The 27,737-nt window shown below is 54.8% G+C and overlaps 1 protein-coding gene and 1 long non-coding RNA gene across 4 annotated transcripts in view; one reads left to right on the top strand and one right to left on the bottom strand.

The window, feature by feature from the left end:
• Window positions 1-1,969: 1,969 nt before the first annotated feature.
• Window positions 1,970-2,831, bottom strand: LOC115497590 (uncharacterized). The gene is made up of 2 exons (XR_003963138.4): window positions 2,706-2,831; window positions 1,970-2,353 (listed from the first exon to the last, which is right to left on the bottom strand). It is a non-coding gene; the product is annotated as an uncharacterized lncRNA (long non-coding RNA).
• Window positions 2,832-2,910: 79 nt separating this feature from the next.
• The window catches only part of RALGDS (ral guanine nucleotide dissociation stimulator), a 51,143-nt gene continuing 26,316 nt past the window's right edge, over window positions 2,911-27,737 (top strand). For 2 of the 3 annotated variants that reach the window (XM_030286995.4, XM_030286993.4), the window contains exon 1: window positions 2,911-3,077. In XM_030286995.4, coding sequence (XP_030142855.3) covers window positions 3,060-3,077 — 18 coding nt within the window. In that variant the 5' untranslated portion in view covers window positions 2,911-3,059. Of the gene's footprint in view, window positions 3,078-15,599; window positions 16,160-27,737 lie in introns of those variants that run through there. The other variant, XM_030286991.4, reaches the window with a different exon arrangement.

Here is a 27,737-nt window from a genome sequence, read left to right as displayed (position 1 = left end):
AATCCTCAGCCCTCTGATTGGCACCATAATGGCCTGGTTTGTGCTGTGCCAAACATGTTTATTTTCCTGGCAGGCCTGCAGCTTCTCCCCAGGGGAATGGCTTGTGTTGTGTGACACAGTTCTGCTCCACGGGGCTGTGGTTTAAAGCAGTACCTACAAACTCCCAGTGCCTCCAGGGAGCAGGAGAATATCTGCAGAAAAAAAAAAAAACAACCAAAAAAAACCCCAAAAAAACCCCCCACAGCACTGTGTGGGAGATGCTCCCTGAATCAGCTCGTGCCCTGCTGCAATTAATGAAAGGCTGGACTCCTGTTGTCATCTCCTGCTGATTAATCCCCTTCCCCCAGCAGCAGCAGCGAGTTTTGCTTCTCCCAGTTCGGATTGTGCAGCCTGAGGCTTGTGTGCACTGTGGGAGCTCCACCAGGATCCGCTTTCTGATGTGCATTCCCCACCCACACCCAGTGCACAGTGGGGAAACTGAGGCACGTGGTAGGAAAGCAGCAGAGTGTCACTCTCACCACGGGGTCAACGTTGTCTTACGTGTTCTTGTGCCAGAGGAATTTGGACTTGGAAATACAGGGAAGTGCATGAAAACTGAATCACCACACGTAAATACACCCCACTGCCTGGGGATGTGATTGTGCTCTCAAGGTATTCCCACCCAAGCCTTAACCCAGCCTCAGAGCAGCAGCTTGTTGCCTTCCCAAGGGCCCCTTTTCCCTTCCATCCCTTTCAGCTCGGCTGGAACAGACTCATCATTCATAGTCCCTCTAATTTAAGCACCCATCTGACAGGCTGTTTCTTTCCTTCTCCCTGCTGCTGTCTTGCCCAGTGCATCCACCCCCAAAGGGCAAATTTCTCTGTGTAATGTGAAATTTCCAGCATTGAATATGATTTGAGGTGGGGCCAGACTCTGATCCTCTGGTTCTCCCCACTGATAGGACAAGAATAATTTCCACTTACCAGATTAGAATTCTTTTCCTCCCTGGTTTGGATTTCCCATAACCCTCCCACAGGTGATGTTTTCTGACAGCTTTGACCAGAAATGTCATTTTGCAGTTATGGAAGGACTGGCTTAGTCAAACCTTGTGTGGGTGAGATCTGTGGCTGTGGGGCACGGAAATGAGATGATCTTTGAGCAGAGGGCATGGGGAGGGGTAAGAACATCACTTACACATTCCCTGCTCAAAACCAGCTTGTGCAAAAGCCACGTGCATCCGGCTGGCTTCATGCAGCTGGTGGGGAAAGGAGCTGCAAGGCTGGGAGCTCCCTGCCAGGGCTGCTGGGTTCACTCCCCTGCCCTTTGCCTCACCTGCTCAGCTCTTTGAGGGAGGGGCTGTGCCTCTTGTTCTGTGTTTGCCCTCAGTGGGGATTTGCTCTGATCTCAAAGGGAGCTCTTAGCACCAAGGTTATTATTTTCTCACTTGAATCCCACCTGCTCTGCTTCACCTCCTGCCCCAGCAAGTCCCCGTGGGACCCCAGGGGTGGCACGCACAGAGCAACAGCTGCTCTCCAGGAGGAGTGACAGTGACAGAGGCAGTGACAGGGCCATTCTGGGGACAGCAGGAACTGGAGAAGGAGTAACAGGAGTGGGTTGGGTGGTACTTTACTCACGGTAAATCCCCAGCCCTGGAGTTCTGCTCCACACAATCAAATGATTTAGGAAAGCATCACTAGAAAAACCCATCTGAAGAGTGACATTTGAATGTCTGCCTGCCCACCAGACTCCCTCCTTTCTCCACGAGTGTTGCTGCACTGACGTGACTTTTCCTGTGTATATTTAGCTTAAACATAGATCCACCAAATGTCGCTGTTTTGTGTAAAACTAGCGTAAATCCTTAGGAGTAGAAAGGCAGTTTTAACCACAAATCTCCACTGCTTGTATGCCCACATCATCCCCCTGCTTCCCTGTGAACCTTTAGCCAATTTACAGTGAGCCAGATGAGTACAAACGACATTTACAAAGTGCTTCATTCTGGTGTGGTTTTTAGTGAGTTTTGCCAGCGGCAAATCACATAGCTCTAGACCTTTTGACGCGCGTGTTTTTCTCGCTGTTTTTCTCACTGACACCGCTACTATAATTAGAACGACGTTGCTCTGTTAGCAGCATCTAGTGCCAGAGGCAGAGCCTGGCAGCGCATTTTCCTTTCCTGCTGCTTCAGCCGGCCCGGAGCGGCGGAGGAGTGGGACGGGCAGGTGCGGGGGGCTGTGCCCCGCCGCTCACCCCCGCTGTCACCCCGCACAAATCGGGGTGCTGGTACCCAGGAGCATCCCTGCAGCGCCTGGGAGCGCTCGGCCGCGGATTGTCGCATCCTTCTTCTTCTTCTCCCGGCTCCTTCTCCTCCTGCCACCGCTGTTAATGGCTCGTGTCATCGGCTCAAGATGACAAACGATGGGGAGCGGAGCCGCTCCGTTTCCAGGGTAACCCCGCCGGCTCCCCGGCTCCCGCACAGACCGGTTCGGTGCCGGGCTCAGCGGAGACGAGCAGCCGGAATGGTGCCATGGTTCCTGCCCCAGCCTCTCCTCCTGAGCGGGACATCTCGGGGGGTCCCGGGGGTGTCTCTCAGCCACGGCCCCAAGCTCTCCTCCTGTTCGCACCCTCCCGCAGCTCCGCGCCACCCCCAGCCCCATCACCCGTTGCCCGTGGGGTCTGCACGGTGCCTTCCCCCCGTCACCCCCAGCTCCGCTCCCGGGCGCCAACGCACCCAAAAATCGAACGGGGTGTCGCTGCGCCTTCCCCCGGAGCTGCACCCGCGGGTGGCAGCGCAGAGATGCCCACGGCTGCCCCCGCTGCGGACTCGCACCCCCTCCGGGAGCGGGGCCGGGCGGAGCCGGAGCCGCCCCCTCCCTGCCGGTAGCGGTGCCCGCCCCGCTCCCGTTCCCGTTCCCGCCCCGCTCGGCTCTCCCGGCCCCGCTCGGCTCTCCCGGCCCCGCTCGGCGCTCCCGGCCCCGCTCGGCGGGGGCAGCGGGGCCCATGGCCGGCTCGCAGCATCGCCCCCGGCCCCCGAGCGCGGCCCCGGCGGCTCCCGGCGCGGCGCTGGGGCAATGAGCGGGGCACGATGATGATCGACAGCCAGGTGAGTGCGCGGGGCAGTCCCCGCCTGGCCCGGCACGGATTGCCCCGGCTCGGTGCGCTGCTGCTGGGCTCGCTCCCCGCTGTAGGAGCCTCGCTGGAGGGGCTCAGGGCGGCCCACGCGTGTCCGCGGCGGGGCAGTGATGGGTGCGCGGTGCCGCGGGGCTCTGGCGGGGCTCGCCGGGTCTGTAGCTGCCGGTGTCCGTCCCTCGCTGCCCGGTGGGGCCGGGGTCACTGCTGTGCCAGCAGCCTGCTCTGCAGCGGGGGCTTTGGCGGGGTAAAAGCGGCAGCTTTGCCGAGGGAGTGGGGGAAGTGCGTTTCTCAATGTTATTTTCTTATTTTTTTCGCTTTCTGTTTGTATAATGGTTGATGCAGCTGGGAGAAGAGGAGCTGAAGGATGGGGAACGAAAGGGACGCGGTTTGGGACGGGTCTGAGGGCGCTGCGATGCTGCAGCAGCCGCTGTGCTGCGATGCTGCTGGCAGGCTGGCGCTGCTGCGTGCTGTGCCAAGCCAGGCCCGGCTCCCCTGGCACTGCTCAGGCCAAGGGGCATCAGCAGGTGCCTTGTCTCAGCCCAGTGTGTTTATGAGGCCAAAGAAGCTAAATCGAGCCGAGGTGGGCTAAAGCTCTGCGCTCCCAACACCCCCTCCCCGGTGCTTTTGGGGTAGGGGAGGATGAAGCAAAGGTATGAAATTTGGGGGTGGCACCAGAACATGACTCTGGGTTTGGTCCTGATGTTCCTCTGACTTTTTACTTTCTCTTCTTCTGCTGTTTGATCCCATCCCTGGGAAGGGGGGGCTGTGCTGCTGCCCTTGGGGGGCTGCTGGGAATGTAAGTGGGCAGCAATGGCTCCTTGGAGACCAGGGATGAATAAAGGGAAGGGCTGATGCTGTGCTGGAGAAGTGGGCTGGGATCCATTTTTGGACTGGAAAATGTGCATTCCAGAGCTGCCTCCTGCACCCTGTGGGTCTCTTTAGTCTGGGCCTTATTCACCTTGGACAAAAGCTGGATGAGCTCTCTTGGGGGCACGTGTGTGAGGCAGGCCCTAGTGCCACACCGGTGTGTGCTGGATGGTGACATGTCCCTTTGGCAAAGGGGGTTGGCAACCAAAATACTGGAGTTTGGGTCCTGACCCTGTCTAGGGTCAAGAATGAGAGTTTTCTGTCGTTATGGAGTGGGAAGATTGATCTTGCTGGGAGATCCAGAAGATTAAAGGTGTAAGGTTGTCTGGAAAAACATGTCCAGAACTCAGCCTCCCAGGCTGGGGCATGCATGTGGCATCCTACAGAATGTTTTGCATTAAGGTCTCAGTTTTAGCCTTCTTGTCATGTTTTTATGCTTACCCCATTTTATATAATTATTTATAGGTATATTTTATATGGGTAAACTGAGGCACGTAGAGATATTTGTTCCAAGCCTGGGATCCTGCATGAGTGGAGAAGAGAGGTTTAAAATCCTGGTTCCTCCTGCTGAAGAGGATGAGCAGCTCTGCCTTTTAAGGGGTGCAATTCATTGAGGTCCCGCTGTTTGTGGCTACCAGTTAAGAGGAATTTGCAGCTGCACCCGCAGCCGCACCCTGCCAGTTCTGAGGGCTGTACAGCTACATTTTTCATGCCTTGTAAATGTTCCTCTCCCTGGTTGCTAAGGGAAGACCCACACAAACAACTGGTAAAACTGAGTGTTGCAAAGTAAATAAGCTGAGCAAACAAGGAGGTTTTTTTCATCTCAAGGCGCTGCAGGTGTGTTGTTCCAGGTGTCCCGACATGTGAAAGCCAAGGTTCACGTGCAAGGGTGAATTTCAGCCTTTAAAATGGAAACCTGCTCTTGAGCTGGGTCAGAAGGTGGCTTCCATCCTCAGTAAAGCTCCCAGGGCTGCAGACTCATCCCCTCAGTCCCTCTCTGGCCGTTTGGGCAGGAGAAGGGAGCAGATGGTGGATGAGCAGCCCTGGGCTGGCTGGGGGCAGGACGCAGGGAGCGAGTGCAGGCGAGCTCAGCTTTTGCTTCTGGCTCTCCTTTCATCTGCTCCCAGCCTCTGAAGCGGCTCCAGCAGCTCAGAGTTAACTCTTGGTGTTGCTCTGCAGGGGCAGGGGGGCGAGTTGGCAACAAGTGACAGCAAGGGAGGGTCCAGCTGGCAGCAGGGGCTGGGAGGCAGCAGGTGGAGAGATGCGAAGTCCCTCCTCGGCGTGGCTCAGCCACTCCATCTGGAGCTCCCACTCACGCCTGAGACTGTGTGCCTGGGCTGAGCAGACACGAGCAGAGGATGCAGCCACTGCTGCAGGCTCCAGAATAAATCTCTGGGATGTTGTGATGATGGATCTGACATCCCCTCGCTCAGTGCAGTGTGTTATCTCTGAGCCAGTTTGCTCAGTGAAGAAATGAGGGGTTTTTCAGGACTTTGGTTATTCTGGGCATCTTTGGGGTTGTGTTTTTCATCTCCTCACAGCGTTTTCACTCTGTCATTCCCTGAGTGGTGCCTGACTGCTGGACCTGATAGGGCAATCAGGGCTTCTGGTCTCAGGTGGTGATCTCCAAAGCAATCTGCACTATCCATCAAGATGGATTTTGCTTCTGATACCTTTCCCATTGCTATAGCAACCCATCCGACGAGGATGCCAGCACGCTTTCCAGGCAGCGTGTGCGGGGAAACTGCTTCACCTGCCACCAAGCTGCCACCACCACTCGTGGGGCAGGGCTGGTTAGCTGGCAGCTGCACACAGGTGTTGAGCCTGGAGGGGCAGAGGAGCTGCTGTCAGCTCCCTCAGACTCACCCTGCTCTCTCAGGTGTCCCCACCACCTGGAGTTCCCCTGGGGTATCGGGGTGATACAGCACAACTCGGGGAGCACGCCATGCTCAGCGCCAGGATCTGGGATTTCTCTCCAAAGGAGATGCTCAGGATGGTGTGCAGGAGCTCGCCAAGTCTTGGTGAGTGTTAGGGAATGCTTCCCTCTTCCCCTTCCCCTTGCCTGACGAGAGGGTTGGAAGATGTGTCTCAGTTCCAGGGGCTGATAGAGAAGAAGGGGGTTTGCCTGCTTCTGCCAAGCGAGCCTGTTCCTTCCTCCACACTCTGCAGAGTCCTTCCCACTCTGCAGCCACTAGATGGGCCCAGCACGTTCTCTGCCCTGCCTCTCACCCTGCTGTGCTGTGCTGTCTGTGCGAACCAGAGCGCATCCAGCTGTGGGGCCGCCAGGACAGCTGTGGGGCCGCCAGGACAGCTGTGGGGCTGCCAGGACAGCTGTGGGGCCGCCCTCCCCCTGCAGCGATGCCGCTGCCCGGGGGACTGGGGGGCTGTGTGACCTGCCCGGAGCCCGGCGGGGCCGTGCAGCAGATGGCACTGTTGTTTTCCCCATGAATTATTGCCGTGGCTTGGCTTGCCCAGCGCTGGGAAGGGTCAGCGGCGATGGGAGCGGGGATAGAGGCAGAGTCCGGCTCCCTGGGAAAGGCCAGCACGCCAAACTGGGCTCTGCTGCCACAAACAGAGCTCGGTGTTCGGGCACTGCTCGCCCAGGAGGAGCCGAGCCAGCTCCATCCTCGGAGATCTCAGAGCTCCAACCCCGAAGCCGCTGTGGGGACCTCAGCATCACCGCATCCTTCCATCGAAAGAAACCCCTGATCCCCCGCTCCTTTTCGTGCTTATCGCTGCTGTCAGCAGCCAAGCCCTGTCCCAGCTGTCCCCTCAGGAGCCGGGAACCATCCGTGACCTTTCCCTTTCCCTGGGGCAGAGCTGCCCGTGCCGCTGTCACATCCCCGCCGCCGGTGGCACATCAGGAGCACCTTCCACCTGCCCGGAGCGCTGTGCCTGGGCTGTCACACCCTTCAGGGTGGCTGTGCCAGCTGCTGCCAGCTCTTTGGGTGCCCCCAAATTCAATCCATCCCGCCCTGCCCGCCGCCGGCTGCCGCGGGATGCGCTGGAGGAGCCTCCCGATATTGACAGCTTTTCCCGATGGGATCGCTCGAGTCCAGCCTCCGTGACCCGCGGTGGGGCTCACCCGTCTGTTTTCCTTGAGGATTTGCGTTTTTAAGAGGCTGGATTTGGTGGGGACCTCTTGGCTCCCAAGGCACCGCGGGTGTCTGCGCGGATTTGCGCTGACATCGCCTTGGCCGCGGCTCAAAGGCAGAGTTTGGAGACATCAGCTGACGCCAAAAGCGGCTCGGTGCTTCGGGATCACAGAGTTTCCTCTCCCTCGAGGCCCCGCAGGGCAGCGGGAGTTCATCCTCTGCAAGGATTTCCAGCCCCCTAGCTGCTCCCGGGTTTGCTGTGGCCCTGAGGGCTCCTGTCTCCTGTGGCTGGAATTCCGTGTCCTCCAGCTCCCTGCCTGGAGAGAGGTTCCAGAGATGGAGACAGGGGAACTGCTTCCCCTGTGAAGGGGCTGGGGAGAAGGAAGGGGTGCAGTGGTGGCCTGATGGGGCAGAGAGGGTGGAGAAGCCCTTCCTTGGTCTGTCCTGCCCTGTGGGGCATCTGGAGAAAATCAGAAGTTTTAGACGTGGTGGCAGAGCTCTGGGGTGTCAGAAGGTGTGGGATGCCAGATCAGGCCCCACACTTCCCTGTAGGGTCTGGAGGAGAGAAGCTGGGTGAGGTGTGGGGTGGCCGGTGTGTGAGGAGGGACCACCGGAGAAACCCTCCATGATCCTGGAGGGGAGGCCGGCACAGCCTGGGGGTGATGCTGTGCTGGGATTCAGCATGTGGCCGTGTGAGCCTGCTCTCCTCTGGGCTGATAACACCTCTTGGGCTTCTCAGGACTGTCCCTTTTATCTTTCCCCTTCCGTGCAGTCCCACTCCCGTGCCATGAACACCCTGCAGGGGCTGGCGACAGGAAGCAAACCCTGCAAAGAGCTGGAGGAGCCCGGCCGGCTCCGTGCGAGCCCTCAGCACGGAACAGGGAGGTCGAGGTCATCCCTCAGCACAGCCAGGAGGTGCCTTTGAAATCCCAGCAGCCGCCCTGCCCTGCTCCTTCGGCCCCGCTGGCTCCATCCCACAGCGGATTTCCCACCGAGTGTTTCCTGCCTGTCCCTCTCGGCAGTGTCCCACACGGACATGGCTCTTCACCTCCCCAGGGTGGTGTGGCAAAGTCCAGGGCAGGCAGGAACACCCGGGTCACACCTGGGGACTGCTGCGTGTCCTGAATTGCAGGGAGCAGTGACACAGCCATGGTTCTGAATTGCAGGGAACAGTGACACAAAAATGTCCCTGAATTGCAGGGAACAGTGACACAGCCATGTCCTGAATTGCAGGGAACAGTGACACAGCCATGGTTCTGAATTGCAGCCATGGTTCTGAATTGCAGAGAACCTTTGCTGCTCTCAGCCCCTCTCCAAAGAGGCTGGGCAGCTCTGGGGCAGAGCCATTGGTGGAATCTGCTGGGAGGGGATGGGGGAGGCTGCCCATGGTGGTGGTTGTGGTCCAGGAGTGCAGAAGTGTTTGCTGTGGGTGTCTGTGGGTCCACCCTGGGAGAGGGCAGCTGGCCCAGGGCAGGAGCAGCTGAGGGATGGGGTTGGGCTCTGCCTGTGTGGAGGCTGGAGGAGCAGGGCTGGCTGTCCTTTCTATTTTCATCATCATAATTATAGTCATTATTGCTACATTTCAATAATTAAGCTGCTCTTATCTCAGCCCATGAGGTTTCTACCCTGGGAGAAGTCCCACATTTTCTGCCCCACCACCAGCAGGCCAAAGGGAGCACAAACTTCCCCTTGTGCAGTACAGACGAGGCCTTGTGGATGTTTAAGGGCCCTGTTTTTCTTGGCTGAGAGGTTGAAAGTCCCAGCAGGCTTCAAACCCTCCCGTTCAGCATTTCCATGGTGACAGGAAGGCTCTTCTGATGGCTGTGCCATCCTCGGTGCCACCAAAACAACGAGGCTGGTGCAAGCCCTGTGCCTTTGGGGGGTTTGGAAGGCAGAGTCTGTGTCCAGTGTTGGATTGCACACTTTCCTCCATGTCCCTGGTTTTGCCCCACTGGGAGAAGCCCAAAAGGAGGAAGGGGTTGTTTAGGAGACCCTGCCCAGCCTCCTGTGCTGTCCCTGCGTGTGTGGCACTGCTGGTGGTGCTGTGGCATCAGGTCCCTGACATAGAGCCCATCCTGTGCCTCTGCACCCATGACCCATCAGGGCAAACAGCAGCCCGGGCACTTTGCAATGCTGTGTGAGCAGCTAAAGGCAGAGGAAGGCTGAGAAATGCTCCCCCAGCCCAGGGAAGGAGCGTTTGTGCTGCTTCAAAGACGTTCCTGTCCCTCCTCCGGAGGGGTCCCACAGGAATCCCAGCGGGGTGAGGCACACCAGGCACCCACCCCTGATGTGGCACCTGCAGCTCCCTCCCTGCAGGTGTGACCGCAGGAGCTGTGGCTGCTCCATCCCTGTCCCTGAGGCTGCCCCATCCATGTCCCTGACCAAATTTGCCCCATCCCTGTCCCCGAATTTGCTCCATCATTGTCCCTGAGGCTGCTCCATCCCTGTCCCTGAGGCTGCCCCATCCATGTCCCTGAGGCTGCTCCATCCCTATCCCTGCCCGAATCTGCTCCATCCTTGTCCCTGAGGCTGCTCCATCCCTGTCCCTGACCAAATTTGCTCCATCCCTGTCCCCGAATTTGCCCCATCCCTGTCCCTGAGGCTGCTCCATCCCTGTCCCTGACCAAATTTGCTCCATCCCTGTCCCCGAATTTGCCCCATCCCTGTCCCTGAGGCTGCTCCATCCCTGTCCCTGACCAAATTTGCTCCATCCCTGTCCCCGAATTTGCTCCATCCCTGTCCCCGAGCTGCCCCATCCCTGTCCCCGCCTCCTCCTCAGCGTTTTCCCGGAGCTCAGCAGAGCCTGGGGGCTTCTCCCACCCACATGGCTCTGGGTACCCGGGACTGCCTCGGAAATTGGGATTTTACATCCCCTGCATGCTCAGTTTATGGCTTTCCCCCCTCTCTGGCTCTCGGCTCTGACTGTGCTCTTGAAACGTTTTACAAACGCAGTGAAATGAATCCTTTCTCCTTAGAAAGCAGCAAGGAAATTCCCATTCTCCCACGGCATGTTTATGTATTTTGGGCCAAGCTGTGTATCTTTTGCTGTCAAACACCCATAAGGAGGACCAGGTGCAGTGATACTTGTCAGTATTTCAGGGGCCAGCTCCTGTAAATGTGCCTGTGTGGGCACCATGTCCCTGTGAAAAATCTCCTGTCTCAGTGACCTGCAGCTTGTTTTGTGGTGGAATCCAATTTTTCCCTGTGCTGGCCACCACTGACCCCTCCCTGGCCACTGTGGATGTCACTGCCCAGTTTTTGGGGCGTTTGCCCAGCATTTACTGGGGCTGGGTGCTGTACAGGGTGGCTGTGACTGCTTATACAAGTCCCCTTTGCACTCTTCCCAGTGCTGCTTGAAAGGGTGTTTAGTTAATAGGATTATAAAGCTTTCCTGTCGTCAGGCAACGGAAATCAATGGTGGGCCCCTGGGAATGAGCCTCATCCGATTTACAGCCCAGCCCAGCACGGGTGTGTGGCCAGGGCTGCTGCAGGGGGGACGTGCTGCCCCCTCCGTGGATCCCCCACGCTGCTGGGGCCTCCTGGAAATAAGGAAAAAAGGATGCAAAGCTACTGGAAAATGTTTGGACCAAATTCCTTCCTGAGGAGTCCTTTGAACGCCAAGAACTGAAAATTCTGAGTTCTGTAGAAATGGATTTTTGCATCAAATTCAGCAGTTTTGGCTTGAACATGACAAAACTTCAGCTATCACTCCCTATCACCCTGTGTATGAAGATGGGGGTTCTTGGTGTAATTATACCTCAGCTCTGTTTTCAGCACCTGGTCATACCCCTTTGCAATTACCACAGGGGATGCTTTTCATCTGTGAAGAGAGAGCTTGTGGAGATAGCCAAAGAAAATGGATAAATTCTGTGGATTTTCCAAAGAAAATGGTAAAGGCTCCAGTGGGGCCACCTGAGCAGTGGCTGAGGACACTTGGCTTTTTGCCTGGAGAAGACACTGAGGTCTGCACTTTCCTCACCAGGGACAGTGGTCTCTCCTCTCTGGTGACCACTGACAGCACCTGAGGGAACGGCTGGAGCTGTGTCAGGATTTAGGTTGGACTTTTCAGGGAAATATTCTTCCCCCAGAGGTGCTGGGCACTGCCCAGGCTCCCCAGGGAATGGGCACAGCCCCAGAGCTCCAGGAGTGTTTGGACAATGCTCCCAGGCACGGGGTGGGATAGTTGGGGGGGCTGTGCAGGGCCAGGAGTTTGATTTGATGATCCCAGTGGGTCCTATCCAGTTTGGGATAGTCTGTGATTCTCTGAAATTGAGGAGTGTGATGGTGGAGGCTTCTTTAACCCCTGGAGGCTGCAAAAACAGGGAGGAAGAGGAGGAGAGACTGGGTGCAGGGCTGGAAAGCTGCAGGCTGCCAGGGCTGGGTCTCTTATCTCTGGAGTCCAGGGGCTTGGGTGTGGATCTGCAGCTGGGACTGTGTTAAACCACCCCAGAGGAGGAGGTTCCAGTCTCCCCAGCCCTGGGGCTGTACAGCCCCAGGGCTGGGGAGACTGGAACCTCCTCCTCTGGGGTGGTTTAAGCTCCAGCTAAGCCCTGAAAAATGAATCAGGGGATGCTCCACATCTGGCAAACACTCCAGGGATCTGCCCCACGCTGTGTGAGCGCTCCTGGCATGGCTCTGTCCTGGAGGAAAGGCAGGAATCACCTCCTAGAGCAGCATTGCCCACCCAGGGGTGTTCCCAGGCTGAGCTGTGACTGAGCTCAGCACCGAGGGCAGCTGTGGCACCCCCAGGAGCTGTTTGCTGTTTTGGATTTTCACTGGGAAATAGGTATCCTACCTGCACGTGGTTTCCTGGAAGTCCCACCAGGCTCCATTTCCATGTCTGCCTCTCTAAATTTACCCACAGGCTTTCTGCAAACACCACATTTCCCCAGAGAAACGCTGTTTGGTTGGGATTTCTGTGGTTTTGCAACCAGATTTCCTCTTTCTATTACTGAGAAGTGTCAAAAGGGAAGAGCTGTTGGGATTTTCCATTTGCCATTTACTTGTCGTGGCACTTTCTTTCCCCTTTGCCTTTCCATCAGCCTCACACAGTGAAAATAAACCTGCAGGTTTTGTGTCTTTTCTCTCACGTACCACACTCTGGTGCAGGATGCTGTGATGTTTGGGCATGGAGCTGCAATTTCCTTTGAGAAACAAACTCACCATTGTTATTCCTGGGGAATTTCTTTCATTTTGTGGAGGTCTTTGATGCTTTGGGAGTCAGTCTTCCTTTGTGAGTCACTGGGTGTCAGGAATGCCCAGCTTCTTGGGAGAGGCTGGTCACTGGTTTTTGGAGCATCCCAAATGTTCAGCAATGCTAAAATCCTCCTGTGCATGAGTTTGTCCCTGAAAGCTGCATTCACCTGTGCAGAGGTTCAGTCCTGGGGTGCTCAAAATGATGTTTTTGCAGGGTGACAGGGGCTGTTTGGGCCTTGAGGAATGGCTGCAATTCCCAGTGCAGGAGCCACCCTCTCCCTGGGGCAGCAGCGGAGCGGATGGGAGCGGGATGCACCCAGCACAGGAATTGCAATGAATTTACCCTGCAGTTGCTCTGCTCCTGCCAAGACTCTTACTGGAAAAGCAGTATTTTCCCAGTAATGGTTGCTAAGCACTGAGGTCTCGTGATGGGCTTTATCTGCTCAGCTGGAGCTGCCACAATAAAGCAAAATGAAATGGGGGAAACCTCAGCGCCTGTGCTGGGGCTTCCCTGTCCTCCAGAGGCAACCCCAGGAGGAGATTTCTCCTTCACACCTCAGCCCTGTGCCCGTGGGGATGGCTCCTCTGTTTTCCCTGCACAGGGGTGGTTTTGTGCTGGCAGATCTGGGATCTGAGCACGGTTTCCACTCACGTCAGCCAGACTGGAGGAGCAGGAGGATGAAGCTGTCACTCAAACATCTGCGTAGGATCATCCTGTCTGGGCTGGTTCGGCAGTGGGGTTTTGTTTTGTGTTTCTGCTGCAAATCTCCCAGTGGGAAGGGTTCAAAGGCGCTCTGCTGGTCCCACTGAGGGACTGTTCTGTTCCCCAGTGACTGGGGCAGGTGGCTGGGGACACTGGTGGGTGGACATGCATGAGCTGGCCCCAGCAGAGGAGGGAAAGGCTCCACACCACCTCTGGGGCTGTGTGAATGCCCACGGTCTCTGGCTGGCTACCTTTGACTGAAGCATTCCATGACAGCAGCCCCCATGTCCCATCAATCCGCCATGTCCCGTTCCTGTTGGCTTGAGATGAATCTCTGGAGCATCTCTTCTTTTGTCCGACTTCTGCTGCTGCTCCTTTACCTGGTGGCCCTCCTGGGACTCTGCACTTGGAATTTTATTTTCCTTTTGCAGCCTGCCTGTGTGGTTTGTGACTTTTCCAGCCGGATTGTCCCTCTTGGCATCTTTATGGCTGCCAGGTGAGAGGTTGCTGGGCTGTGGGGATCAGCAGAGCACACTGAGCCCTGGCAGAGGTGTGTGACAACCTCTGAGATTGCCTCTGGGAAGGCCCAGAAATGAGGTAACCAGTAGGTGATGGGACTTCTACACCTCTACACCACTTCTGCAGAGATTCCTGTTCCCGTGGTACAGATCAGCTGCTGAACAGGATGATGAGCTCCTGGGAATGGTAGCCCTTGGAGACTCTGGCACTTGAGTGTGAAATCTGTGTCCTTCTCAGCACCTTTGGAAGCTGCAATCTCAGCTGACCAAGCCCTGCTTGTTACTGGAGAGTTGTTGTTGGAAAGCCGAGTTCTGCTGACCAGTTGTTGCAGGCGGGTGAGTAACCTGAGCTGGGGCTGAAGCACAGGTTTGAATCACCTTTCCTGGAACCAGAGCTGTGGGCACTGCAGGTGCTGAGGGCAGGGTTTGGTGCTGCTGAAATGTGGGACAGTCCTTCGTGGGAATGCACCTGGCACTGAGTCACCAAGGAATCACCAAGGAGCAGGACAGAGACTGCCAGTGCCAGGGAGTTTCCAGGGCTGTGGCACTGAAAAGAGTTGCCAAAATCCTCTCAGTCAGCAGCTGGGGCATGGGCCAGGAAATTTTCCTTGTCCATGTGCTCCAGCTGTGATCTCGCTTCTCTCCTCCCCTGCAAATCCATTCCTGGGGCCGCTGCAGTGCTGCCTTCTTGTCCTCACTGCTGCTCATCTCAGCCATATGGCAGATAAAAAATCTGCCTAATTTCCAGTTAAAACTTAATTTATGGTGGGTTTATCCCTACTTGGCCTTGTTCCAGGCTTGCCCATTAGCTCCTATTCCTGCAGCATGTAAGGGCTGGTTTTCTCATCCTTGCATTTCCCCCGGGAATGATGGGGCAGACCCCGCTCCAGTCCCACACTCAGCTGGGAAGGGGCCCAGCAGTGACTGGGAGTGGCACGGGGGGTCTGTGTGTGTGTGAGACCCTCTAACCCCGTCTCTCAGCCCTGCCTCCATCAGCACGGGGCTCTGCCCAGCCCAGCTTACCTAACCCCGCAGGAATGCCCGGGCTCAGCGGGGCTCCTCAGCTCTGCTTGTTTGGGAAAGCTGGGAAAAGGCTGCACAGTCCCAAACCTTTGCCCTGCAAGAGACTCCTCAAAGTGGGACCCACAAAGCCAGCCCAAAGCTGTTCATCCTATTTATGGCACCCCTGCCCAGCAAGAAGAGCAGTGTAAGGACATCAACTCCTCTTCGTTTGAGGGGAGTGGGGATTTTCCTTGGCTTTTCACCCTGCTCCTTCTCTTGGGCATGCAGCTGGCCCCAGTGTCTCCCCTGGTTGGGTGTGAACCCCCAAACTGCTTCTGTCCCGCTGCCCTCGCTGGGAAGAGACACCCTGGGTGTCACCCCTGCCACCGAGCCTGGGCTCTGCAGCTGCTGAGGGTGAGGTGATGCCTCATGGGCTTGGCCCCTGTTCCCTCCTGTTTGTGAGAGCAATCACATCCCTGTGATCCGTGTCTGCAGGTGGTAACACGAGTTGCTCCGTGCTGAGACTCCTGTTGGGGAAAATTCTATAGGAAGGTGCTTTTCACAGCAAACCACCTGATTTTGTGGTTCCTTTAGCAAAGCTAAAGCTGTCGTGGTTCCTTTAGCAAAGCTAAAGCTGTCGTGCTTCCTTTAGCAACATTCCAGTTTGGATTCACAGGTTCTCTGGTGGGGAAAGCACCTGGGAATGCTCACCTGGGCAAAACCTTCCACGCACAATTGTCCTACAAAGGAAGTGACCACCAGTGCTGGTGGTGTCTCGGTGCCACGCTGCATTCTCAGTGCCACGCTGCATTTTCAGTGCCACGCTGCATTCTCAGTGCCATGCTGCATTCTCAGTGCCATAAGGCTCCCGAGCACTCTGGGGTTGGGAATTATTGAAGCCTCACTGTGGTCCTTGGAGTACAGGAGGGCGTTGAGCTGGAACTGCCTCTCACAATAGAAAACAGGGATGGGAGAAGAAAAGGGGAGGCTCCAGCTCCGACCACTCATTCTCCCTGTGTTTCACACCCTCTCATCCTTCCAGCTCTGCCTGTTTGCCTGTCACAACAGCCAGAGGGAACCGCTGTAAGCGCCGCTTTGATCACAACCACAACCCAACAGCAGGCAGGACCTGTTGTGCGTCTCCAAGACAATGCGCGGCTTTGGCGAGTGCCACGCATGTCGATGAGGTTGGGGAGCTGCCGGCGGGGCCGAGCAGCAGCCGGAGCCTTCCCCCGAGAGAAAGGAGAAGCTGGGGGCAGGCGGGGAGCCGGGCCGGGCTGGCCGAGGCCGTTTCCCCCGCAGCTCCGGCCGCACACGGGCGCGCACACGGGCGGGAGCGCCGCCCGCACCCGCACCGCACCCGCACCCGCGCACGCTCAGCCCCCGGAGCGGCTCCTCGCCGCTCTTCCATTCGCCAGGGAGGGAATAAAACCTCGCAGGAGCAGCTGGCGGCGAGATGTGCTGACAAAATCGGACGGGGACAGACAGAGAGAGAGATATCTCCCATCGGTTTCGCCGCCTGGGCTGGACCTGCTCCTGGCAGAGGAGGATGAGCAGCCCCTCCATCCCCGGGAAGATGGAGGCTAAACCTTTGTTCAACGTGCAGAAGGCTCTGGTGCAGCCCGTGCAGATGTGCATGTTGGATATCCCGCTGAGCGTGCAGGATGACGATGTGAGTAGAAGGCGAGAGGAGCTGCAGCCCGGGGCGGTTCGGGGGCACGGAGGGCGTGCGAGGGGCACTGAGGTGCTGTGACCCCACCCCGGCACCATCCGGGGCTGGTGAACTTGTGGCAAAGTTGAGGATGCCCAGAGCTGGCACCGCCTCCAGATGTGACCGTTTCCTCTCTGAAGTGCTGTATCCTGAGGCAGGCTTGCCAAAGCCAGGGCACCAAAACGAAAGGAGGGGTTTGGGAGGGAGGAGAAGCCTTTCTGTGTGGAATAAGAGCCGTGTTGTGGCTCGATGCGAAAAGGAGTGTTTGCTGTGCGTGTCCTGCTGCCCTGGAGTGGCTGGTGGGTGTGAAACCCTGCGAGGCAGCTCTGCCTTCACACCCCTGGGGCTGCCCTGCCTGGTGTCACCATCCCTGGCCTTCGGTCCTGCCCTCCCGCTCCGCTGCAGCTGCAGGGTTTGCTTCAGCACGCAAAAATCCGTGTGGATTGCAGCATTGAGGCAGAGCTTTCCCAATGTGGGTCAGGGGATCCCTCGCAGAAACACACCCCGAATCTGACTGTGCATGAGGGACCCTGGCATAAAGCTACTGGAGGACCCAAAATCAGGGGCAATGCTTTTTAGGGCTGGTGGGTGGCGAGTGCCACCCACTTGGTGTGATCCAAGTGCTGTTAAAATTTGAGGCCAAACTTGCTTTGATTTTTGGAGCAGGGAAAGCCCATCTCTTGCTCTATGTGCTCAGGGCGTGTAGTGTCACTGCAGGAGCTTTAAATCTGGATTTTCTCCATGGCCACCAACTGTTCTGTCACAATCACTGCTACCTCCTCTTCAGCATTGTCTGTGTGTTTAAAGAGGTGAAACGAGAGCACAAAAACGAGCCCAGTTCCCAGGAGGAGGGGGCACTCTCCTGCAGGGCTGGGGAGCCCCAGCCCAGCATCCTGAGTGTCCCTGCAGGGACAGGGGACTTGCAGGGAGCCTCCTATTTTTAGAGACAGCCCGGGGGGCTTGGCCAAGATCGACAGTGTTGCTGCACTAATGAGGATAATGAGGATACCTGTGGCGGCCGCTGCGGAGCTGCTGGGGTGTGCCAGGAGTGGGCAGGTGCCTCCTGCAGCATTCCTGGCAGGGGAGGAGGGAGGGAGGTGGCTGGAGCGGGTGAAGCAGTGCCTGGGTGCTTTATTCTCCTTCAGCTCGATTCCTAAGCAGCAGATTTCTCCAGGCTTACAGCAGCCCATCTCCATTCCTGTTCAGCACTGCAGTCTGGTGCTGGACTCCCCTGCAGCCCCTGCTGCAGCCAGGGGGATCCTCAGGGTTTGCCCGACACAGGTGGAGGATTCCCTGCTTCCCTCCCTGCTCTGGGCATCGGCTGGGACCGGGCACGGGGAATGCCCTGGCCTGGGTCACTCAGGGACCTCTGCTTGCTTATCCTGTTCCTGGTTTTTAGCAGAAAAGGGAAATAATTGTTAAGGAGGCTGTGCAATATGTTAGTACTGGGTATTTTTCTTATTTGGTTGGGTTTTTAACAATTCCTACAAACCCTCTGGAGGCTGCAGGGTGACAGCCAGTCCTGGCAGTGAGGCTCTGGTTGGTAACTGGCACATCAGGGTGTCCCCAAATCTCAGGCCATGGCAGGACAGGAGAGGTTAGGGCTTCCCTGGGGAAACCCCAGCTGCCAGGGCTCTGCTGGCTCTCCAGCATCCCCATTTCCCATTGCCCAGCCATGTTCACTGGTGCTTTCACCCCCTGCCCTCTCCTGCGCCGGGCAGAGTGGGATGAAACCCCCATGGGCAAGCCCTGTCTGGCAGCACCCGTGAGCAGGAGGTGGGTCAGGGGCTGCTCTGCCTCTCCACGCTCACGTAGCTCCGAGGCTCAGTTCCCATTCCTGGAAAGTGGGGCTACAGCAGCTCCATGGCTGGAATCTCCATCTGCTGCACAGCACAGCCTGGGAATTTCCCCAGCAGGGAAATCCTGAGTGGCGTTTTTGTCTGTGGGGTGATGGGGAAATTCCTCTTTCAGAGCTGGAACATTCCCCCAGGCAGGGTTTGGTGTCTCACACCCACCCGCAGGTCCCTGCTCATCTCCTGCCGGCGCTTCCCCGGTCTGCGTGGGCAGCAGGGAGGGAGCAGTGTTGGCATTCCCCCCTCTATTTCAGGGCTTTAATTTCTATTTCAGGCTCATTAATTTCCTTTCTTCTTGGAGATGACACAGGCAGGTTGGGAACAATTTAGGGGTTGCATTACCTGGGCTCTTCTGCAGGATCCTCTCTGTCTGTGTCAGTCACATCTGGGCCATTCCTGAGCTTGAAAAATGGGCTTTGCTCCTGCTGCAAACCATTGACTGATCACACCATGACCTTTTCCAGGCTGGATTCCCAGGGAGCAAAGCTTTAACTTCAAAAAGGAGCGAGGCAAAGCCCAGGTTGGGAGCACCTCACAGAAACAGGAACCTCTGGGTCAAGTCTCTTCTTCCAGGGCAGCAACTCTGTTGGGTTCTCGTTTCATATTCTCGTTTTTCGGGGAAATTGCTCTGGCCCAGCAATGGACTGGATCTCCTTTGGGGGACATTTCACCAGCAGGCAGGTGCTCATGCCCACGTTCGGTGGGTGGGTGGGGGTGAACATCCCCCCAGGTTACCCTCAGCGTGGTGCTGTGTATCAGGCAGAGGAGACTCTCATTTCTGCCTCCCTCCATCGCTTTCAGTGGGGTTGTCAATCCCCCCTTTCATAATTCAGCCACAGCAGTTGCAAAATTGCCCAGACCGCCTCTTTTGCTCTGATGGGGAGGCATTTCCAAAGCTTTACTAACAGGAGAGCAACAGTTTCTATGTCTGGAAGGTGGGGAAACCAATGAGCAGGCTGTTGCAAGTGATATAACGGCTTTTGGTGGCATCTCAGGCACTTCCCTGACATGATGGAGCTTTGGGGCTCGCTGTTTGTCACCTTGATTGGCGACATCCCCTCCGTGCGGGGCTGGGAGGGAGCTTGCATCCTCCACAGCCTGGCCTGGCGGTCTCCCCATCTTTGCCTTCTTCCTTTCTCCTCTCTGATGTCCTAATAAGTGCAGTCGGTCTGACTTCAAAGTGGTTAGCAAGTATTTTCCACTCCAGCGAGCTAATTAGTTAAATTACATTTCACATGCTAATTTATTCCTCTAATATTATTTTTTTTTCCCTCAGCATACTGAAATACAGGAGAAGATAAAAGCTTGGTTTGACCTTAGAGCCAGGCTCAGAGGAGCTGGAGATGGGAACTAATGATTGTATCCCGGGTTTGGTGTAGCACGGGCTTATTCCCTGCCACATTTGAGACCTCATTCGGCGGAGTTTTAAGAGTTTTATCTGCCTGCAGGCCGGGCATCCTGGGTGAAACGTTGTCCTGTGGCGCACAGAAACAAAACTTTCAGACCAGCAGTAATGAGCTGCTAATTTCCGGCTAATTGTCCCTGTCCGCAGCACCGCTATCACCTTGGAGCGCTGCATAAATAGCAAATTAATCCTTGCAGAACTGGGTGGGAATGGTGTTACTTCCCCCATCGGGGCTGGAAAGGCTTTAACTGGGAGTCCAACAGGGCCAGGAGCTGATGCTGGTGTCAATCCCAGAATCGAAGTCTGCCGTGTGTGTATCAAAGGCTGTTTCTTTTCCACTGCGTGCATATGGTAGATGTTATCGAGAGGGAGGAGCTGAAAATGAGCTCTAGGACCATTTCCTGACCACAGCTGCAGTCAAAAACAACAAATTCCTCGATGCCTGCTCTTGGTCAAACTCTCCTTTTCCCTCAGGCAAATCATCACTTGGTTTCTTTGGAGATAATGAGAAACGATGGGAAAAGACTCCCAGGTTCAATTCTCATCTGTCAGGGCAGAGATTTAGGAGCACGGTAAAGTCTTGTGGTTTCTGGGAATTGCCCTGGCTTTGTGCACACCCATGCAGTGCTGGGGTGTCCCTGCAGCCCCGGGGCTGGCTGTGACCCCTCTGCTGCTCTGTGCTGGTGGAGAGCATCAAAACACTGCCCCCGAGCCATCTGAACCCCTCCAGGTGCTTTGTGCTGTCCCAGGAGGGACAATCCCAGTTTCCAGCCCTGGGCGAGGCTTCAGAGAGGGAGGAGTTGGTGTGATGGCTGAGCCCTTACACTGGTTTAAAAGGGATGGGGAAAAGGGTCCCCAGTTGCTGCTGTTTGGGTCACTGGTGCTAAAACTTTCACCTGTGCCTGTGTTCCCACACCGAATAAACATGAGAAATACAGCCCTGGGAGTGCCAGGCCAGTAATACCAGGGTTCCTACAAATCAGCAGGTAGCAGGGTGGTGTTGATGCAGACAAGAGCTGCTGAAGTAGAATGAAGAGCCTCAGCCAGCATCCCTGGGGTACAGCCTGTCTTGGGGCTCATGCTGGCCAAGGGCTTGTCATTATTGCCTGAACTCTGTCACCTCTGGGACAGGCTGTCTGCAGGTTTTGAGATGCCTGGTGCTCACCAAATGTCTGTGCCACACCAGTGGGTCTGTGGTGGTCACTTCTGTGTGCTCACTGCAGGGGCTGGACTTGCCTGAGCAGCTCTCACTGCTGCCCTCGGAGAGTTACTGGTGCAATTAAAGCTGTGCTAATTCTCTGTGTACGCAGCAGAAGGAGCTGATGCTTCCAGTAATTGTTCAGTTGAACTATATTCAATATATTTTTCTAAGTGGCCTAGCTGGGTCTGTGCTTGTGAGAAAATGAGGTAAAACACTCTCAGCTGGTGCACATCCAGGCCAAGTCTCTGATTTTGGTGGCATTACAACCTGTCCCTAGCTAGGAGCGTGGTGTTCAAGGTGACCTCTTAGAGTGCTTCTCTGCTTCTTTGCTCTTCCTCCCCATCCTTCAGCACCAACATCTCTGTCTGGAGCTTGAGGGCAACGTGAGAATTTGCTCCTCGTGCAGCTTTTACTCTGCAGACATGGTTTTCCCAGGGGTACAGGCTCTGCCTCATGCACTTTCCCCCTCTCCAGTGAAATGGGATCTCTTCCCTGCACTTCCAGCTTTCTCTGCTCTCAGCTCTCCGTTTCCATCCCGAGGATCCCGTGGGATCAGCAGAGCCTCTCTGGCAGCTCCTGCTGCTGCTGCTCCATCCCTGCCCGGGGCTGGGCTGCCACCCTGACTCAGGGCACATCGGAGCAGCTGCCTCCTGACACTTCATAACCCCTTTCTGCTCATCCTTCTCCCTTCAGGCTCCCGTGTGCATTGCTCTGAGGGTCAGGGGTTTTTCTTTCAGCACAGTGCCTTCCCCAGCACTTCTCCTTCCCATACTGGAAACTGAATTCGAGTTAGAAACTGCAACCCAGCGAGGAAGGAGGGGCAATGTGGTTTGTGGTGCCAGAGCCGCTCAGAGGCACTTCTGGGGGCTCTGGGGAGAAGAGCTGAGGGCAGGGGAGGGGGGATGGAGGAGCTGTTCCAGCCCTGGGGGCTCTGGCAGTGTCGTGGTCGTGGGTTGGGGAGCCCCTGACCGGGGGGATCCCGCCTGGGCAGCCCTGGAGCTGTCTGAAGTCAGGAAATGGAGATGGATCCCTCCCCACCCAGCTGTGTGCAGAGCAAGAGGGAATCAAAAGTAGCTGAAAATCCCGGATTTCCCTTTCTGTTTGGCAGACAGGGATGCGGGAAGCACAGGGGAGGAGACAGACAGGTTAAGTGGGTGCAGCTCCACCTTTTCCCGACGCCTCTGCACCCACAGCCCCGCGAGGGAAGTGGCCCTCCCAGCCCTCCCTGTTATTTATTTATCTATAATCCAAGACCTGGCTGCTGCTGACAGTCCAGCCGGCCTCAGAATGGCACCAGACTCTGTCTGAGACCTGTGACACGCTTCCACTGCCAGGGGCCAGGCACAGCCCTGGGACAGCCACCCTGGGAAGGAGCTTTGTCAAAGGTGGCACTCAGCTGGGGCTGGGGCAAGGAGGGGGCCAGGGAAGCTCCCTGAGGGTTTGGCTGTTGTGAGACATGACTCAGTGCATGCCCTGGCTGGGTGGCACCGTCTGTGCCACCGTGTTACGTGCCCACGTGTCACAGAAACCCTGACACCGCTCCCTACCCGCGTGGCACGAGTGGCATTGGGAAAGGAGCCGCCGATACGGGTCTGATCCTTCACTGCTGGGGTTAAAATCAGCCTGCAATGGTGCTGGCAGCTCAGGGACGGGTGGATCAGGCCATGCACGCTGCTTTGCCACGGGAGGCAAAGAGGGGAGAAGCTCCTCAGGGCCTCACTGCTGTCAAAGTCTGGGTGAGCCCCTTGAGGAGCAGCTTGGTCATGTTTCCTCACTGTTTTCCCTGCAGTTAGGGGGGCCAGAAAGAGCTTAAAATGTAATTTCCTACCAAAATCAGACCAAAATGCTGTCACGGTGTCCCTCTGGCTGTGCCCTCTCTCCCCACATGACTTCTGAACCCGCCGACCTGCATAGCAGATCTGGCTGGGGGCTCGCAGATAATTAAGTCTATGCAGAGATGATGAAATGAGATGGTTGAGAGGAGGAAAATAGTCTTGTAAATGCCCCAGAACATCTGTAGCATGAGTTCATGTATTATTAGACACCAGCAAATCCACGTGGGAGATGGTCCTCACACATTTAACCACAAAAACATTTTCATTCTCGGTTCGTACATTTTTAGGCACCAAAACCAGTCTCGAGACACAAAACCATAGGAAGCAACACAAGTAGTTTCAGTGCTCATGGGATAACCTTTTATTTTAATAAAACATGAAATTCTTTTGGCACTCAACGTGATTCCCAGAGCCAAGGCTTGAAGGAAAAACAACATAAATCATGGACTCGAAAGCAAAAAGTTGGGAGGGTCAGCAGCACCGTGGCCGGACTCGGCCGTGGTGTGACCCGGTGGCACTTGATGAGTTTGTTGATATTTCTGCCACTGTGAGGGACAAAACCTGGCTCTCAGTCACTGGCATACAGTATTGTTTGGGAGAGCACTGCTCCTCCATGCCAAAGCCCCCACAACAAAAAGAGTTCTGCTGGCCATGGAGAGAGGCCCTGGAAAAACTTCCCCCTCTAGAACAATGCGGAGCGGAAACGTTTCAAAGTGGTAATTACCAAAGGGAAAATCATTTTTTTTTAAACATCCTTTGAGCGCCTAACAATACCTGGGAATACTGAAAGACTTTTCCAATTCTTAATTGACTTTTCAGCCACGTCACTGTTTGTTTCATCTCTGCAATAGCCGGCTCAGGGCTGAGCAGTGAAACTTTCCCTCTCCAGCTGTTGCCAGCCCCTTTTCCTGACTCCAGCAGTATGTGTGTGCTCAGGCTGTGACAGCAGAATGTTTTCATGTCCACTCACCACATCCCTGCCCAGCCCGTGCTGGATTAGACTTGGCAGGGGCATCACAGTGTCAGCAGCGGGCGCTGGCTGCTGCTCCAGCTGCTGGAGCATCTCTGCTGCTGCTGCTGCTCCTCCTGCAGCTCCTCTCCCTCATCCCTGAGGCTGTTCTCCCTCTGGCTCCTCTCTTGGCTGCTGGCTCTCAATCCCATCAGCTCCAAGGCTTCACTCCTCACTTCAGACCAAGCTTTCCTGCAGCTTCCCGGCGTGTCTGGGCTTTGATTTATGCTTTCCCTGATATTTGTACGGTCAGAGGAGATACAGGACCATTGCTGGAACATCCTTTTCATATCCCCTCATAAGAGGCTCTGTTCCTGTTTAACTGGGTTTCTTATTTTCAGTAATCTCAGTTATTAACGTGGTGTGTGTAACTTTCCTGTTGATTCCTTCATCCCCGTGATCTGGCATTTAAATCTGTTCCACCTTATTCCTATACCAGGAGAACTTTGTGCAAATCTGTTTTATTTCCCTACCTGTATCTCTTCAGATCAACTCAGCACCTTGCAACCTGTTTGGCTCCATTTTTAAGCTGGCCTTTGCAGATGATATAATATAATACAATCTTGTGCAAGGGATCAACTCCATGGGCTTCTTCCCTGTGCCTGTGCTATGGCATCACTTTTCTCCTGGACTTCTCAGCAGCTTTGGGGCAGCATTCTGAAATGTAAATTTTAAGGAATTTAGAGATTTTAGAGGAGCTAAGATTTTAGTTAGAAATAAGCCTTACTAGAGTTAATTAAAATAAATGAGTAGGCCTTCATGAAGTTAAGAGTTAGTAGTTAACTAATAATTGATTGCTTGTCAGCACAAGGTTCAGTTAGCTGGGTTTATAATGAAGAATACACAAACTGACAAAGAGCTTTTAGGAACATAAGACAATTGTGGCCTCCTCTGTTCTGAAACCAATTGAAGACAAGAAATGGGAGTTCTACCAAGAGTTCATTTGTCATATTTGCATTGAAGAGGCAGAAAGGTCAGAATGAGGAAGACTTCATTGCCTTCCTCATTTTAAAAGCCCTCCCCATGAAAGGGACACCGACCCATTTCAAGGGACAAACCACACATGCTGAATGGCTTTTGGAATGATTAGCATATGAAGTGGGGAATGGGATGTACCAAAATGATTAATATGGATTTGTATTTTGGGTGTTCAATACTTGTATGGATAAAAAGACTCTGTAATCACCTGGAAGCTGCAGTGTGGATTTAGGAGATCCCACACACAATAAACACACACTTTCTAACTTTAAACTGTTAGAGAGTTTTGTCTGTCACAGCTGGATATCGGTACTAGATCAATATCCATAATTTTTTAATAAATCAATTCCTCCCCTACCTGTGTCCAGGCACATCCTTCCAGCAGCAGGGCTGCAGCTTGGGCTGGGGGAGGAGCTGAGGAGGAGGAGGAGGAGGAAGAGCTGCTCTGCCGAGCAAAGTTTCCCTGTTTTCCACTGGGATTTCTCCATGGATCAGTTTCCAGAGCCTCGTGTTACTGGGATTCTCCTTTTACACGATTCAGCTGAACGTGTAACAATTCTGGCTGGTTGTTGTGGGTGGAAAATTGTACTGCCTGCCCTTGGATGTGTTTTTGAAAGGTGAGGAGAGCCAGAGCTTTGCTCTGCTCTGTATCCACCCAGGTGGTGGATGTGTGTTTTCAATATAAAATGAAATCTCACTGTTTTATTTAATTTTTCTGGCAGATGAGAAGGAACAGCTTGATTTCAGAACTGAGTTCCCCTTATCCTGAGGGGCTACGCCTATTCCCACCTTTCCCTGCAATTTTTTTGTGGCTCCATAACCTTTCCCCTCTTTTCCACCAGTGGTTTCCCTTTCCCTGGCTGGTCTGTAGAAAAGCCAGGCAAGCAAGGATGGAAATTACAATAACGGAGCACCTGGGAGGGTTGAACCCACCACACACCGATTGCTAAGCAACAGGGAGAAATGTTTTTCCTGTTTTCCTTTTGGTTGCAGGCACCTTAGGTGGTGTTTGTTGAAAGAGCTGACTGAAACACTCTGGCAGAAAGGTGGTAGGGAGATAAAAGCTGCCTTTAAAGACAAACAGCTCAAGAAATAAGAGGAGCTCTGGTGTGTCTGCAGCAGCTTCAAGCCTGCTGAACTCTGCACTCAGGGGAGAGCCACAAAAGGGAAAACGCTGCCACCAGGAGCTGCAGCTTCCTCCCGGTGTGGGGATGTCCCTGACAAAACTCGCTGGGTGTTTTGTGATCAGGAGCTTTGGTCCCTGCATCCCCCTGCCAGCAGTGCCCTGCAAAACTCTCCGAGGTCTCTCAGTGCTTTCCACACCTTGGGCCCTGCTGTCTTCAGCTTTTTGGGCACGTTTTGATGTTAATAGTTGTGTCTTACCTCTTATTTTTCTGAGTATTTTCCTTTTTGCTGCCAAGGAATCCAGGTGCCTGCTTGAAGTGTGCTGTGGTCGCTTCTTTCTGAGAAAGTGGCTTGATCTCCCCTCACTTCACATGTTGGCCTTGTTCTGATGGGATTCTAGAGGTCAGAAAGTTTGGAAAACTGATGTTTGTGTTGTTGCTTGCTGCCCTAATGGAAGCTCCTCAAATACTTGATAAATTGCCTGGAGAAGAGAAGGTCCTGGGGCAATCTTAGCAACCCAGAGCACAAAGTGGCTTCAAGAGAGCTGGAGCAGGACTTTGTACATGGGTCTGGAGTGACAGGACAAGGGGCAATGGCTTTCAAATGAAGGAGAGTGGATTTAGATTAGATATTAGGAAGAAATGTGCCCTGTGAGGGTTGTGAGACTCTGGCACGGGTTTTCCAGGGAAGCTGTGGCTGTCCTTGGATCCCTGGAAGTGTTCCAGGCCAGGCTTGGAGCAATCTGGGACAGTGGAAGGTGTGCCTGTCCACGGCAGTGGTTGAACGAGACAATCTTTAAGGTCCCTTTCAACCCAAACCTGTTGGAATCTAAAAAACCCAACCTCCCAAAAAATCCATGATTCTGCTACGGCCAAGGGGGTGGTGTAATGAGTAGGATGGAGGAGAAATATCCCTGCAAGCTCTTGAGTCTCCAAGGCTTGTGGGATAATTGCAGAGCTTCAGGAGCGGCAGCCTCGGCAGGAGCTGCCGTAGCCCAGCTGTGCACAGGGGCTGCAGGAAATGAAACACAGAATGGCTGGATGGAGACTTTTAGATCCTGATTGCCTGGGGATTTGCTGTGCTTCCTCTGCTAGGAGCTGACAGTAATTAGGGGCTTGCCTGGCTGTGTTAATGCTTGGTGTGGAGGAGAGCTGTGCTCCCGAATTAACCCATGGGGGGCTGAGAGGAGCAGGGGTGCTGCAGCTGGGGAACAGCTGGCCCTGGCACAGGGGGCACAATGGGCAGGAGAGCCTGAGCCAGCCTTCCTCCCTGCCAGCACAGAGTTCACAGTGCCTGATCTGTCAAAAACAGCCCAAAAAAATGCCCAAAACCTGGAGGCAGAGTGACCCAACTGCCCTGGATCTGAAATACTCAGCAGAGAATCTCCTAAAATCCATGCCTGCTGTAAGCTGTGGCAAGTGGTGGGTGGCCCTCATCTAAAATCTGGTTAAATCAGGGCATTGATCTCACTGGGAGTGAGAACTGGGTCTGTGAGGGTCTGAGATCTGTTGGTCCCCAAATTTGGGGGAACCCAATCTCACATCTCTTACAGATTGTATGGACAGAGCAGTGACAAAATTTTCCCTTCTTGCACAAGCTTTCCCCCTCACCCTGAAGTGGAAGAAACAGTACTGGTTGTTTACTGTTGGATTATTATTATTATTATTATTGTTGTTGTTGTTGTTGTATTTCTTATAAAATAACCTTCTAGCTGAGCCTGAGCAGTGAAAACAAAAGTATTTTCCAATTAAAATTGGAATGCTCGAAAGATTTTGATCTAGCACATAATGCCTAACCTCCAGCTAGCAATTCTTGTAACTAGGTAGCACTTTTCCTCCAAAATGCCTTGAAAACAGTAAGAAAAAGGGCTTCCCCAGCTGCACAATAGAAGGAAGTGCTAAGGGCTCCATGTCAGAGCCTGACACAGACTCGCCTTGTGAGCTGGTGCCAGGGCTGGGACAGAGGCCGGATAATGTTGCAACTCCCACATAAAGCAGCCCAGTTCCCCTCAGAGGCTGCAGATTTGGGTTCTGGGTCTCTTGCTGGTCCAACAGTGAAAGCTGGAGGTGTGTGATGCTCCAGAGGGGCTCAGTTAGAGGTGGTGAGGGTGATTCCTGCCTCCTCTGCTCAGGG

This window comes from Taeniopygia guttata, chromosome 17, assembly GCF_048771995.1.
Source record: "Taeniopygia guttata chromosome 17, bTaeGut7.mat, whole genome shotgun sequence".
Classification (NCBI taxonomy): Eukaryota; Metazoa; Chordata; class Aves; order Passeriformes; family Estrildidae; genus Taeniopygia; species Taeniopygia guttata.
Note: the sequence above shows the minus strand (reverse complement) of the source record. Positions and strands in the feature narration are given on the sequence as shown.